This window comes from Pseudorasbora parva, chromosome 10 (assembly GCF_024679245.1).
Source record: "Pseudorasbora parva isolate DD20220531a chromosome 10, ASM2467924v1, whole genome shotgun sequence".
NCBI lineage: Eukaryota > Metazoa > Chordata > Actinopteri > Cypriniformes > Gobionidae > Pseudorasbora > Pseudorasbora parva.
The window spans coordinates 12,927,852-12,944,744 of record NC_090181.1 but is presented as its reverse complement, the minus strand read 5'-3'; the positions used below and the strand labels follow the sequence as shown (position 1 = coordinate 12,944,744).

The 16,893-nt window shown below is 38.2% G+C and overlaps 1 protein-coding gene across 1 annotated transcript in view; it reads right to left on the bottom strand.

Moving 5' to 3' along the window:
- The window catches only part of prkd1 (protein kinase D1), a 55,317-nt gene that overhangs the window by 27,506 nt on the left and 10,918 nt on the right, over nucleotides 1-16,893 (bottom strand). Inside the window, exon 2 of the mRNA XM_067455194.1 lies at nucleotides 666-804. Within this exon, the coding sequence (XP_067311295.1) occupies nucleotides 666-804 (139 nt within the window). The remainder of the gene's footprint in view (nucleotides 1-665; nucleotides 805-16,893) is intronic.

The following is a 16,893-nucleotide window of genomic DNA, read 5'->3' as shown; positions in this document are numbered from 1 at the left end:
CCTTACTTTTGTGACAGTTGTAAAACTCTTCTATGTTACTTTACAGTGAGAGCAGCTGTCAGGTGTGTCATTGAGAAGTGTTACTCTGGGCTCCCAAAGGCTCGTCTATGAGAATGTGTGCATCTGGGTGTGTTAATCACCTGATTCATCTTGTCACAGACAAGCACATGTACAGAGAAACGCACCAGACCCGGTAGAGAGGCTGGGGGTGGAGGAGGTGTCAGTCCTCGCTTCATCTCGTCAGAATAGACTTCACTCAATTACCTGACATAGAACAGGGAGGAGAGGGGGAGGAAGGGAGGGGAAGGCCTGCCAAGTGTTTGGAGAAACACTTTAGCAGTGTCAAATGCGATACCTCCATCGCTTCCTCAGCAAAGCAACTCCGGTTTTCACACCGGGTGCGGCATCAAAACTTGGATGCGCATCAACTTTTCAGAGTGGTAAATGGGAGGACTAAGAGACAAAAAACAGTCAGAAATGGCACAGGAATCGCACTCGGGTTTGTGGCAGACTGCAAAAACTTTGGCAGGCGCTGCAACAAAGTCAACTAACTAACTGATCTATAAAACCATGTGTTACGCCACAAATGAGAAGAGAATGGATACACATCTGTCTCTAGGGGCATGACTACATGCTGAGCAAAAACTATTGAACTTGACACTTACCTGACAGGACGACTTCCACCAGGTCCCCCTCCATAATTTCATCCGCGCACTTCACCAACTGCAGAATGTTCTCAGAGTTTGGATCATGACGGAAAAGAAGAATCTTTTCATACATCCCATAGAAGCCACATTCTGGGAACTGTGAAGGAAGAAAAATGATGTCTGTCAGGTGTTTTTACTGATTAAAGGCTTTATTGAGTGGGTGGTGTGTAGTTTATGATGGTTAGCTTGTATGAATTGCTCGTCTACTAATGCCAGACATATAATGCATCTAAAAGCCCTGCCCACATATTCAAATTACAGACATCGCTCATACCTGAAGCTTTTCATTCAGTACTCAGAAACTGCGTTATGATCGCTCGTGGGACAAACCTTAATGACAAAAACCGATCTGTACCGTTTTTGTTTTTTCTTTTTTTCCTATTTTTTGACTGCTCCCAAACAGTTTTACAAACAGCGGCCTCGCAATCAATCCAATGTCAAAAGAAGAGAGCAACATATTGACTGACCTGTGTAGACTGCTGGGGAAATGGCTCACTAGCCTCATTCCCTATTGATCCCTGCTGGGTTGAGTTGCAGCAACACTGCAGAGAAGGCCTGCATGCAATGGCAATTCAAACCTACACAATTCACAAAGGGTACTCGCTTCTAAGCCATTTGGGTTTTATTACACCACAAACAAAGAGATCACAAATCAAAACTACTCTAGCTGTCACTATGAACTTGTTTTTGAACTTTGCATCTGCATTGACATTATTCTGTTCATAAATCCAGAATGTGCTGGAATTGAGAAATAGTTGAGGTGGAATATAGTATTGCTATTCAAATTTAAATTTAAGACATTAGACTTAAATCGAATTAAAATCAAATGTTAATTTTAAATAATGTAAGACAGAGCTTAAAGGTGTCATGAACTGGCTTTTTTATTTTTTTTATACTGTTGTCTGAGGTCAACTAATGATGTTCGTGTGTTTTTTTTTTTTTTTACATTCAAAAACATCATAACTAATAAGTAATAGGTTATTTTCGACACTGGTTTTGAGGCTCTCTCCAAAACGCTGGGTTTTGATGCACTGGAGACTTAAACTCCCACGGCTAGGATTGGATAATATTTGCATATTTAATAGGGATGGGACGGTACACTTAAACTCACGATACGATGCACCTCGATATGCCAGGGTTACGATACGATACGTCACGATACAATATAAAAAAAAAAAAAAGTCTTTCCAAATCGGTAATTTTTTTTTTTTTTTTAACCACCAAAGTAATGTACTAAAACGAAAGGTAGGATTTTTCTTTTTTTTTGCATTTTGGTTCTATGTTGTTTAAAAAAAAGGAGAATTTTTAGAAGTCCGCGACCACATCTTAAACAGGGGTGCCAATAATTGTGGAGGGCACTGTAGGGATGTCAACCGATTCAAATATTGATTAGCGATTAACTGCATGATTGTCATGAGTTAACTCGCTATTAATCGCAATTTAATCGCACCTTTTTAGCAATTGTAAATGTATCTTAAATTAAGTTTAAATTAAGTTTTTAATATTCTAATCAACATAGGTATGGACAGATATGCATGCTTTATGCAAATGTACATTTATTATTAGTGAAACCATACTTATTCAATAATAATCAATACAGCATGAAGACTAGACATATCAAAGGTCATAGATATGTTTATCTAAGAAATTGTTCATGTCTCTTAAGCCTAAACTTAAAAATAATGAGTAAGTAGTGATTTCTCTCATTTTAACAATATAAAGGGAGTTTTTACACTGGCAGTTTAATTCAGAACAGGGAAAAGTTCGTATGAAAAATTGTTAATGTGTACCAGTGAGCAAACCAGAACCACACCATACCTGGAGGAGGTCCATATTACACGAGGAGGAATATAGTGTGGCCCCTTTAAGAGATCCACATTCCATATTGAACTGCCGGTATTTTAAGTCTGCGCGCCGAACTGGGCCGTGATTCACGTGGACAGTGTGAAGAACACGAACGACTCGGGAGCGCGCTTGTTCAGGAAAGTAACCTGTGCATTAGTTTTAGCCGATTGTAATGTATTTAGCTCAATAAAACACGTGTTCTGTAAGGGGTTATGGTGTTAATGATTTACCTCAGACGAGCGAGAGTGAGCTGCAGTGCATCGCGCTCAGACTGCAGAGAATGTGCTAAGTGAAAAAACACACTTTTCTTTCTGGAGTCTTATAAAAGTTAAACAGAAAATATGGTAGCTTATGTAGGCAATAACTGCATATTTGGTTTAGAATATTAATGCTAATGTCAACCCTTTTCTTTCCCTTTTAATGTTTGCTGTTGCATCACGTCTGACTGCTCTCACTTTTTCCAACTATGCCTCAGATCAAACAGAAAATGCGCGCTGCGTTTTGTTATGTCTGCCCCATACACACACACACACACACACACACACACACACACACGTTGGTCTATGTGGTTTACAGGGACTCTCCACAGGCGTAATGGTTTTTATACTGTACAAACCGTATTTTCTATCCCCTTACACTGCCCCTGCCCCTAAACCTACCCATCACAGGAAACATTCTGCATTTTTACTTTCTCAAACAAACATCATTTAGTATGTTTTTAAGGCCATTTGAATTATGGGGACATTTGATATGTCCTCATAAACCACATTTATAGTGTAATACCAGTGTAATACCCATGTAGTTATACAAATTTGTGTCCTCATAAACCACATAAACAGGCTCACACACACACACACACACACACACACACACACACATATAATACACTAAATTATTTAACTACGCAAATCATGCAGCAGTGCCATCTATCTTTATTTCGCGATCCATTTTTTTCGACCTCGATGCGTTTCGTCACGTTTTGTATCGTGAAATTTTGTCAAACGATATTTCGTCCCATCCCTAATATTTAATGAGCTTAGGCTCATTAGAGATTGAGGGAGAAGCGGCAACCAGAATGATTTTCTCGATCACAGGGCTCATGAACGTCTTTATCAAACAAACACAATGTTTTATTTCTCATCGACCTGCGATTGATTGGACTATTATTTTTATATTACACACAGCCTGCAAGATCGGACAATATAAGCGTGTACCGCGCGCACACATACACGTGCGTGTGCCGCCCTTCAGATGTCGAGAGAGAGAGAATAGCAGAACAAGAACGGAATATAATGAGATTCATCGGCCTGCCGTGCATTGCGAGCCCTGGCCCATATGAGTCCAGCGTGCTAAATGTATGTTCTGTTGAACACGTACACATAAGCAAAAAGATCTATAACACTGCAATACTATTACATATAAAAACACGTTTTACTCACATAAGCGTGTTGCACCATTCGGATCCAAATCCAGCAGATCACCAGAGATTTGTTTACAAACGATTCCGCAGTGAAATTAAGTGAACATGTCTTCCCCACGTGAGCTGGAACTTCATTAAAAATAAAGTTCAACCACACATTCCTAATATTAGGATCCGGAGAAAGCTTATGCAGCGACTGTGTTCTTCCACAACCGGGAATAGCGCAATATCTTAATCTTCCTCTGCATGTTTATTGTTGTTGACCAGTTAGCACGAGCCCTCCATGAGTCGATGGGCGAGGCTATTGGATTAGACACGCTGTAGAGGCGGTGTTTCGTTGCGCAATGACGTAAGTATGAAGCACAGGACTGTTTACTGAGCCTGGTGTCTATAAAAGCTTTTCTTTGACTAACAAGGAAGTTTTCAGCTCTGAAACTTAGAGGATATTCTTATCTTACCATGACCTTATATCAAAAGCTCAAGGAAAAGTTGATTTCTCAATTCATCACCCCTTTAAGAAACAGGCTGCATCCGAAATCGCATACTCTATTGAGTAGGAATGTATTTTGAATAAGTACTTGCACTAAAAAATATGTTCTATATAGTATGAATGTATTCTGGACGCACTGCATTCGCTATGTTGCCCTTATCACGTTACCTACCAGAGTCCGTTACTACACAAATCCTCTCATGTGGCTTCATGGGATGGTGCCTATCACATGCACACTTCGAACCTCCCCGGAAATTGAGGTCATCCAGGGACTTTCTGCCTAGTCTTTTATGAGAAGTGCACTGTGAATTCAGGCATGCTTGTTTAATCACCTACTGTTTTTTTGCCTATACTGTACATAGTAGGGGAAAGTATGTGATTTCGGATCCAGACATGGTCTTTATGCACTGGACCCAGCTCTTAAATGCTCAATTTGGCTCAACCTCTTCCTGACTGGATTCATTTCACACTTCTTTAATGCTTTTCTAGTTTTGCTTGTCACTATATCATGCAGCTGAGAGTTATGTATGTGCCTGACATTCCTGTATGCATTTAAATGTACAAATATTCAGGAAGCCGCTTCAAATGGGATTTCTGAAGAGGCATCTACAGAGAGCAAAGTATGGCAGGCACAGAGCTGAATAGGAAGTGAACGATGTGGAAAAAATCCAATTTCTAAATAGAGACACGAGCCGCAATGACTAACATTGAGAAAGCAACTGTGGGATTATAAAGCATCTCCATCCAACATATCTGGATGCTAACAGACCGTAAAAGCATATGATGATTATCAGACTACAGGTTAACAGATTGAACACTAATCGTTCGCCTTGTTCCCAATCCAGTCAAATAGCTGTCACATTTATTCACAATTCCAAATGTGCCATTTTACAGCAAGATCCTCTAAGTCTAAAGGAAGAACATTTGATCAGAGCTTATGTTTCAGGCTGGTTTCTAAGCAGTGCACTGGTTTGGAGAAAATAGAGATGACTCCATCATTGTTGAGCAACCCGGGAGAGGAGCTCACCTCCGAACGCCCACACAAGATGTGCACTGCACCAAAACGCGCTGTTAGCATATAATACGGTTATAGAGTAAGGCGGTAGACTCGCCTTTTAAAAGCATACCACCGCAAGCACACATTCTAAACCAATGCATTGAAATGATACGATTCAAGCACCACACACAGACTTACACAAGGTTACGACGTTTATTAGATTCAATTCGATACCACTTGCGGGATGGACTATCTGTTTTCTTTTCATCTTTTTGCGGTTTAATTGTGCAGATTCCTTCCCCTCTTGTGTAGCTCTAATGAATGCTACACAATGAAGATACACAGAGGCAAGTGTGCTTTTGAGGTCACCATGACAGCAGCCTCACTGTAACAGTGTGGGTTGTCATGGCAGCGGACACCCAAGGCTCTTTCCTGATTGAGCACTATTCATTTGTTTGGCACAAATGGATGCACATATATCTGCTGCATGTCTGAGCCATCAAAGCCAAAGACACACCGATCCTTGTCATTAACCCCTTGGGAGATGTCTGGCTCCGATCGGTGGAATCCTCTGACAATAACTCTGTTATTGCCTCTTAGAGAGCTGCCCAGACCCCCTTGCTTGATGGTCTTTCATGACTGTCATTTTCTGCCATCTCTCTGTATGTTTTATAGATGACAGGCTAGAGCGGCGAGAAGAACATCAATTTGGATGTTGTCTTCCCTTTAAACAACGGGTTGCTGAAGCTGGTTGTCAGGGTGGAGCGAGCACTTGTGCATGTCAAAAAAGGCAGGTATGTTGAAAAAAAATGGAAGGAGAGAGATAGACGGGCAGAGAGAAAGAGCAAGCGAGTGCTCTGAAAGCTCGTAAGAAGTGAATCATCTGTTCTAGCTGTCAACCCCCTCTCGCCTACGCCATACCAGGCTCAATGCCCTGCTCTTAACGCTAAACCGCAGTTCCTTCCTCCCAGCAACGCTTTGACATCCTACAGAACCTTAGCCCTTTAATTACTCAAACTAATGATATCAACCTGTTGTCATATTGTGATATGTGCATTATATTACATATAAAACACATAATGGATTACAGCTATTACAATTAAGCTTTAGCATGTATAAATACATTTTCATATCTTGGTGGATGTGCATATGGATATCTTAGATGATTTGCAATCAATTGACCTTCACATTGATATTAAAGGGGCGATGAATTGAGAAATCAACTTTTCCTTGATCTTTTGATATATAAAAGGTCATCGTAATATAAGATTGTTTAGTAAGTTTCAGAGCTGAAATCTTCCTTGTTAGTCAAAGCAAAGAAAAGCTTTTATTGACTGCTGGCTCAGCAAGCGATCAATCTGCTTGAAGATTACAAAATATTGTGCAGTGCCTGCTTGTGGAAGAACACAGCAAAGCGTATGCAGCATAAGCTTTCTTAAGATTCCAATATTAGAAATGCAGTTGAACTTTTTTTTTTTTCTTTTTTTTTGAATGAAAGTCCAGCTTACGTGGGAATGACATTGCATGTATTATCACTTCATTTGTAAACAAGAGACTGGATTTTCAGACAGAATGAGATTAAAAAACGATGCAGACAGTTTGAGTGTGTCTAACTAAACATAACTTACCACGCTTCCACAGACTGGAGTATCCTTTGTATTTGAGGTATTGTTGGTTTATTGTCCTGCAATTCGGGGTCAGACTATTGGTCGAACGTCCAAGGGTAATGTGTTTTCCTGTCGAGCTACCAAAATGTATCACTGCCATGCCCGACGGGCTATCCTAAATAGTGAAATAATATTCCTTTCTTGATGTGTGTTGTTCACTCTTTTGACTTGATATTTGAAGGAAAATACAATCGCTGTACTTTTAAACATGCTGATTTGTTAGCAGTGAAGTTTTGCTGATGCATTTACTTTGTGTGTGTGTGTGTGTGTGTGTGTGTGTGTGTGTGTGTGTGTGTGTGTGTGTGTGTGAGAGAGTGAGTGAGTGATGCAATTCGTGGTTATATCCACTGATCAGGCAGGCCAAGTAATAAAAAAATAACATTCCAATTAATTTCGGGTGAATGAGAGATAAATCATTGTTTGCTTGAAAGACATTTTGCAAGGCCTGTGGATGAATGATCCCGGTTGCCATTTTTCCACATTGGAAGTTTTGAAAACAATTATCAACCCTCAAAACTTTATAATATGCAAAACTGGTATCCAATCATAGCAGTGGGCGTTTACTTCCAAGTCTTCAATATGATGTTTTTGAATGTAAAAACCATGCAAACGTCATAAGTTGACATCAGACAACATTATATTTTTTTTAAAAAGACCCAAGACCCATAGTCAGTTCATGACACATTTAACCTACTGTTAGTCTAGCATACAGTAGTTATAGGTACATGTAGAGTATAGATATTACTTCTGAATAAGAACCAGTTATTTTAAACTAAATGAAAATGAGAAGTGTTAGCTGAAATAAAATAAGGTTACTGATTTTTACTTCATTTATTTTATTTGAAGTGACAAGTTTATTTCAAAGGTTTTTTTATGATTTTAGTTTAACTATAATAATGTTGATAATTTGTTACCTTGCTTGCTTTCTTACTGTTAAAATGTATGTTCTATCCACCTTATTTCTACGCTTTGCATGAATTATGGGTGTAACTTAAGCCGTTAAGCTGTAAACAATCAGTGACAGGCGCGCTCTATGAATGCAATAATACCTTCTTTTTTAAACTAGGTACAATGAGAGGATATTATTCTAATCACCCTTCAACCATCAAACATTAAAGGGACATTTAAATGTAAAAGCAACAAGGTACTTCCAACAGAACATGAATAACCCCAAAAGCGTGATTCTTTCCACAGCAATAAATTATATATATATATATATATATATATATATATATATATATATATATATATATATATATATATATATATATATAATTTGTATATATAAAATATATGTATATGTATTATGTAACATATGTTGCCTTAATCGAAATTGTTCATTAACTTAAGCGTAAATTAAATCAGGAGTACAGACCACAAATATGCAGTATAATTTGTCCCTTTATTTTCACAATAAAAAAGCAAGTGTTTATTTATTCTCACGATGTCTCAAAATAAAACATGAAGGAAAATGTACAGCTCATTGAGTCAAATTGACGGATACGCTTTATTTGTAAAGCAACCAGGCTCATGATTTGAAATGATTCGTTTCAGTCTTTTGGAATGGAAGTTCCGAACCGGAAGTGCCACCCCTAATTCAAAACACAGTAGGCTCGTCTGGAATAATGTGGATATAGTATGAAAATCTGTGTATTCATCCACCAATGTGACACAGCGCTGCTTTGAATGCCATTCACAACTCCTCTCCCGTGGCCTAATGGGACAGACACTTCAAAATCTCAGCATAAGTAGTAGCCCATCTAAGTATGTTTTGCCTACTGGTTTTATAGATACTATGAATTTGGACATATTTTCCGCATACCCACCATATTTTGCAACGTGGAAGTAAGCTATTTTCAGTAAATGTGTGAAACTTTCGATTCACTGGCAAAAGTGCACAAAACAATAAAACTATTTTCGCTACAAACCAGTGTGTTTATAATTAAAACACACAAAATGTTCCATCATGGCAGACAACACAACACAAAATATCAATATGATGCAAAATCAGGCTGGTTTATGTGACACTTCACTTCAAACCAAACCAAAATGGCAGTGAATATTGCTGGCTAAAGATTTTGGTTATCAGCAACGAAGATGACAACGACCACAGCAGCACATATACGGTGATGTCTAACTATATTGGGCTACAAATCCATGCCAGTAGAACAGACACCCGTGACGCACAGACCTTCTTGTAATCAGTTTTGAGGATGATAAATCAGCAAGAGGCTATGAGCAGAAGAGAAATAGCTGTTCGCACTGTGCCAAAGTCAGTAGAACAGGGCGGTTTGTTTCCTTAAATATTACAAGGCATGTTGTGCATTTAAAGCATGAGTGAGTCAAATGGTGCACCTCAAGGAGAAAGGATTCATTACTTTTGGCTGACATGCTCTCATATTTGGCATGCATATCTAAATGTCAAGCAGATGCAATACTATGCAGTTTGAGTTTCTTTTCTTTTCTTATCTTTAAACTATAAACCTTTTTTCATTGTTAGTGTTTTCATCCATTCAACTTGTCACAATAATTTCTGGCATTTCTAATAGAGTTCTCAGAGTTTCATCTTGATTTATTTCATTAGTTTCACCATAAGTAAATTCAGAGTGGTTGGGTAAAGTGTAATGAACTTAACACTGTTGTAACTTTGGCAGTGGAGTTTGTTGTGAGAAACTGTATGCACATGCCAAAAGGGAGAACGCTTTGTACTGAGAAATATAATTTGCAATATTATGCTTTCCAAAACATGTCTTTAAGCTGTGGCTGAAAACCTATATTTAATATTTAAGAAGACTCTAACTGAATCAGCAATCGAGGACTGTGCACACAATTGTCTTGTTTAAGGGATATGTGTATTTTCTTTTTTCTTCGTTTTTAATCTATAAATGCTTTATGTTATGACACAGTTAGCTCTTATATCTTATATATATATATATATATATATATATATATATATATATATATATATATATATATATATATATATATATGATATATAAAATTATACTTCCTCACATCACCACATTATTTAATCATCCTCATTATATCATTCCCGTGTGACTTTCTTCTACAGAAAACAAAACAATTTGTTTTTATATTTTTAAAAATACGAGTGCACCAGTCCTCCATCTCTTACACTCAAAACTACAATTCCCAGCATTCCTCCTGCTCATCACCTGCATCTAGCCATCATCTGCTGAACCTGACACACTCACACACTCATCACCACAGTATTTAAGCACATGCCTAAAATGCGACCTTTGAATGCGTCCTTCTTTTACAGGAATTTGGAGTGTGCATGAGGTGTATCCTTCATGGGTGGAGATAACCCACAATTCCTTGCGTGGCCGTTAACAACCGTCATTATTTTATATATAAAATGGCACCACCGCCAGATATACATGTAAGCTTATGTGTGGTGTTTAAATGTAAGTAGTTTAAGCTTGTTTTTGTTTTTTAAGCTCTTTTACCTCCAACAGCTAGTTGTGGTAAACAGGATTACAACTGGTTAGTGCTTTTTTTTAAAACGTTTAGAACCGTATTTTGCTGTCAAGACAAGAAACATTTCATAGTCATTTTCAAGTTATAAATACTTTTCATTCATATAACTGGCATTAAAACGCAACGAGGTTGAACGTGTTGGCATAGCAACGTGATACTTCCTGCCTCTGTGTCCTGCGAAGGACGTCTCGTTTAATTCCTGATTGAGGACACTCCATGTACTGCATCCTACACAGGATGTGTCCGCCGGAGGACGCAGCCTTCGAAATTTAACGCAATGAGACAGCTATGGTGTTTTTTTTGTTTTTGTTTTACTGTCGTATGAGATTGCAGGCTATTTTGTTCCATGTGGAAATCGTTGATGCTCATGTGGTCGCTGCTTGCGTTGTGTGAGCGGAATTACAAGCCGAGCCATACACTGACTAGCACGCACACAAATGGTGTGTGCAATGACGCACAAGCTCCTGAATGTCCAAACTTCAACAGTATATGCCCGCCTTTAGTCATACTCATTGTCTGGTTTACTACTTGCCTGAGATATTTACCCTCTAAGATTTTTCCAAGATCCTGTCTCCTAGTTCCTTTGTCTGTTCTTCACCTAGAGCGTCTCGGCAATCTCTGTAAGACAAAGACATAGTTTGTTATTAATTTACTCTAATGGCAACTAAAAGACGTGTGTCTAAATATACTTACCAGTTGAAGTCACCTACTCTCTCTTCACCTGCAATCCTAAGCACTGAAGCATTATACTTGCATAGCTTTGTTTGTTGTCTATACTCACCAGCTTTGGACACTGTTCAATAAAGCATTGTGATATTCATTCATATTCAACCAAGTCTCGTTGTATTCAGTTCACCCTACTGACCTGCTCCTTGCTCTTTTCCAAGATAGGCCACCAACTAAAGGATTATGTGGAGGAGTTCCTTGAGTTCTCCATCTGGTGTCCTAGAATGACTACCCTAAAGTCTTTTTCAACAAATATGTGGCAGCTACCATTTGTTCCCCGAAGCGATACATTTATGTGTTGTGGCTGGGTGGATCCTCATCGACAATAGGTGAAGTGGTTGGAAGACACCATTGCTCCTCAGTCACAACAACCGGAGTCCTCAATGTGCCAGCTGTCGTCGCCATCGAAACACCACGTCTCATAACTCCTCCCCAAGTCATGACTGCTCATGCGTGCTCAAGAGTCCATCTTTTATGGTTATCTTTTTAGCTTTGTTTATCTACATTTGACAGCTCGTGTCATGACCAGTGAGACCATACCAAATCCCCTCATATGGGCCAATGAAGTCGATTCTGTAGTTTTACCCTGTCCAGTCTGCACCAGCCCATGAGCCCGCTCCAGAGTACACTCCAGAGTCACGGCCATGGAGGTTGATCATAGCTTACTTATCTCACCAATGGTGGCCATTCTCGAGTTCTCTGTTTGTATTTGACCAGGTCTGTCATGGTTGCCACTTCAGAAACCCAGCTGGCACTTTAGACGTTAGCAGTTTAGCCGAAATTCATCATATTCTCATTTGACCCAGGTTATATAAAACAAGAGAAGTCTTCTGCCTGGTCCTGTCTACGTGCTCCGTCCAACTGGCCACCTGATCAGGGGGGTCTAACCTGTCTTGCTGAATCGTCTGCTTGGATGTGGTGGTCTTCTGGGAATCTTCAGCTTCGTCCTGCTTCCTGAACCATCTTCTTGGGGTTTCGCCCTGGCCCTTCCTGCTATTACTTGGACAACTTACCTGTCAATTTACCCAAGATATTTTTCCTCTAAAGCTCCATTTGGACGGGGCTAGTTTTCCAGGGGGACATTACGTACTTTGCGATTTTTAACTCTGTCTAAATCTGCCATGTCTGTTTTTCTCACAACCTCAGGACAAATTCCAGGGGAAATTACCTACTGTTTTTTACATACTCAACCATCCTCTGAAAAATATAGTCCCCTCCGATTGCGACTGCCTGTGATTTGCTGATATTCTAATATATTAACGCATCTCATCATGTGTTTTTGACCTACCTGAGCTACCTTTGTGCACCAATCCTCTGCATGCTTCGTATGTGTCAGGTTAGATGCTTAATGTCTCTGCTCGCTTATGTGGGTTTATTATAAACAGCCACTTCTATAAACTAATATGAAGTTTACTTATTGGGGTTTTAATAATAAATAAAAATTATATCAATAGGTAATTCATAAAAAAAAAACACATACCGGATGCACGCAAACACAGAAGATGACCTTCTGTAATGCCCACAAAGAAAACACACACTCCCATCTCTGTAATAAACACGGAAATCACAGACACCGGGGGGTGATGAGATTTGTTACTCAAACCAATTTTGGAAAATTAGTCCAGTCCGAAGAGGGCTTAAGATTTCTCCAAGATCCTGTCTCCTAGTTCCCTCATCTGTTCTCCACCTCATAGCATTCTTGCAATCCCTGTAAGACCAATACATTGTTTGTTATTCATTCACTCTAACAGAAAGTTAAATGATGCATGTGTGGATATACTTACCAGTTGGATCCTCACCTGCAAACCTAAGAACTGATCCACTATTCTTGCATTGCTCATTTTTTGTTGTCTATACTCACCTGCTCCATCCATGTATCTGTTTATTTTTTGCATTGAAGAATTCTGAAAAATGTATCAGGGTTTCCACAAATATATTAAGTAGCACTGTTTCAACACTGATAATAAAAATAAAAGTTTCTTAAGCACCAAAACAACAGATTTCTGAAGGATTGTGTGTCACTGTAGTTTTATCAAATAAAATACATGGCTTTGTACACCTACCAAAACAGCAAACATAATAGATTTCAGGGAGCCAGTCAATGAGCCTAGACAGCATGCACCATAACCACCATCAGTCAATCGGTCTGCCCAAGCCATGTGTAGTCTGCAGGTTAGTAGCTGCTGGCTGTGCTGGAACAACCACTGATCAATACTATTGGAGCACTGCTCCTCTATTTATACACCCTACACACACACACACACACACACACACACACACATACAGAGACAAAGGAAACAACCATCTAGGTGTTCTGCCAAAAAAATGGCTCATGGTTATAGAAGGTTCATGTTATATCACAACCTATTAAGGTCTGTAAAAGCAAGTATCAGACAATTCAACCAAAAATGAAAATTCTGTGAGTTACTCATGTCATTCCAAACCTCTGTATGACTTTCTTTCTTCTTTTGGGAACGACATGAAGGTGAGTAAATGATGAGAGAGACTCACTTTTACTAGAATAAGAGCATCAGTAAAAAATAAATAAAAAAAATCAGGCCCTAATTGAAATGATAAATATGTATAGGTCTCAATTCAAAGATCAACATTAAGTTCTCACTCTCATACTGTACATTTCCATGTGCTTAATCCTGTGGAGAATCATCTGGATGAGCGACACTATAAAATGAGACTGCACACTGTATCTAATTACAGCTCTCTTTTAGGACTGCTAAGATTCTCATTGTCACCTTAATAGCTGTATGTTCACACTTTATTAGTGAGTATTTTACAGCTCTCTTCCTTAGTGCCGACATGCCCACTAACTAACCCTTGGCAAAGTGCACTCGGCTGGAGACAGCACAAGTTCTGTTGGGCTTTGAGGTGCTACAGCAGATCATTAAAATAGCATGACAGGCTTAGCGGGTGGTACACCTCTAAATTGACTTTATAATTTCGATATTTTGCCTATGATAAGGTGAACTGGACTCCCTCACACAGCATGAGATGCAACAATCATCAAACAATACATAAGCCAAGCTTTTGTGTGCTTCTGCAAACACAGCACTGCTTCCAGTTGTTTTATGTGAGATTAAAGAACAATTAAAGTCTTAAGCAGTTAAAGAGAGAATTTTTTATATTGAAGTTGGCACTCATTTCAGTTTGTTTAAACATGTAAAGGCCCCCTAATTAAGATTATCAAAGCTGTTTATATTTATAAATTGTTGCATGTGCCTCAAGCATGTTTTATTAATCAGTTACATAATTGTTTCAAGGAAAAATCTTTTAAAATTATCCTTCAAAATCTACATGATCCTTCAGAAATCATTCTGATATGCTGATTTGGTGCTCAAGAAACATTTCTTATTATCTTCAATGTTAAAAACAGTTGCTGCCTAATATTTGTGTCAATATTTTTTCCCCAAGATTCCCAAGTTTAAAAGAACAGCATTTATTTATATATATATATATATATATATATATATATATATATATATATATATATATATATATATATTGCCTTTTGATCCTCAATAAAACCATTTATTTTCATTTTCAATGTGGTTGGCGATAAAGCAATTACAGTACAGTAGACATTATATAAAATGAAATGATCTAAGGATAAATTCCCAAACAAATTGAATAATTTAACACCATTTTGATAGTCCCCTTTAGACATTCTGTTGTCTATACGTTGCACCTATGAGTATTAGTAGACTTATAGTCTGTTTGGGACCATCACAATAAAGAGTTAGCAGATATTAAGCAGACAGTCTACTTATACTCTCATGAGACATGTAGGTACAAAGTTACTTATAGTCAATAGAATGTCAAAAATGGACCATCAAAATAAAGTGTTACTATTAAGAACAACAAAGTGTGTGTGTGTGTGTGTGTGTGTGTGTGTGTGTGTGTGTGTGTGTGTGTGTGTGTGTGTGTGTGTGTGTGTGTGTGTGTTGTCCTGGTGAAACCTACAATTTTATTTTAGAAATTAAAAACATACTCATCATAGAAGAGGTGTATTAAAGGCATTGCATGATATTGCATTTTGTATAGACTAACACAAGCATCACATCAGTGACCAAGGGGTGCTAAACGCTTTGATAAATCAGACACATAAACCCTTTTCGGACGGTAATTGTTTCTCATGTGGATGTCCGTAAAAATACATAAGCATGCCACCTTAGTGATAAAAGTTGTGCATTCGGATGGTGATTTATTCCCGGTGAAGGAGCCAGTTTTGTGATCCTGCGTACCTGGGAATGCTCCTCATGTGGTCAGACGAATGATTGTTTGTCTGCTGTAAAAATTCCATATACTTGGGAAAAAAAATAATAGGAAATTATTTGTTTAAATCTCCTGTTTAAAAAAATAGGTGATTTAAAAAAATGTAGAAATGAGCGGAAGTTAATACAATGCTGCAAATGTAACCTATATAACATCAATTACTGCCGTAATAACGCCTCATTTCAAATGTTTACTTGTTTTTTTTCTTTCTTTCTTCTTTTGAGCGGTGATGAAAGCTTATTATTGAAAATACTTTCCAGCATTTCAGTAATAAAAGTGTAGGCTAGATCTTTAAAATGCATCCAAATTACAGGGAAACTCAACGATATGGTGCTCCGCAGTGGTCAAAAAGGATATAAACTTAATTTTAAAGCAATCTTTTCTTGAAAACTCAGAGATGTGGATTCGAACAGCAATTAAATCACCACACGACCTTGGCGTTTGTCAAAAAACAGGTAATTCGGCTGGGGATTTTTAGTGGGAGAAAAACACTGACATTCTGGATTTGGACGACAATAAAATCAAAGACTAGCCCCTGTAAATGATGAAAATACAACCCCACGAGAAACAATTACCATCTGACTAGGGCTTTAGTCTGTAAAATACATGCTAATGTTTTAAGATTCAACAAAAATGACTTAAGTATACCTTGTTGTAAAGGTATACTTTAAGGTTGGCTTCTTCAGTGGCTGAATTTACAGACTAAAACAACACTGCATGGCCAAAAAAAGTGTTTTCCAATCCTGCTTGAACACCCATGAACATGATGTAACCTCTCAGCAAACTGCCTTGACACTGAGACAAACTACATATTTCAATTACTGCAATATGCAGTGTTTACTTTAATATGAAAAGCAATTAACATGTTTCTTTGTTAACTCTCCTTCTTATTTCCATGTTTGACAGCATGAGAATCCATATCTCAATAATGCTATTAAATGAAAAAGCAAAACTGAGGCTCCATCGGTCCACTTTAGTCAAGAAACATTTCATGACTACTTTGCCAGAGCCACAGCATTATATATGACAGCAAGAATCCATTCAGCAACCTGACTGGTTTAAAGACCAAAGTGTTTTGTGGCACAGCTACACATTGTTGAAAAAAACAACAACAAGATGAATGAGATGCTATAAAGCCACTGTCCTCAAAAACAGGCATACACACATGCACACCGTCATGTATCTCATGATAATAAAAGCTCTTTGAATACTCTCCAGAACAGCTGCTTAACAATGGGCTATGTGCAGCTCTC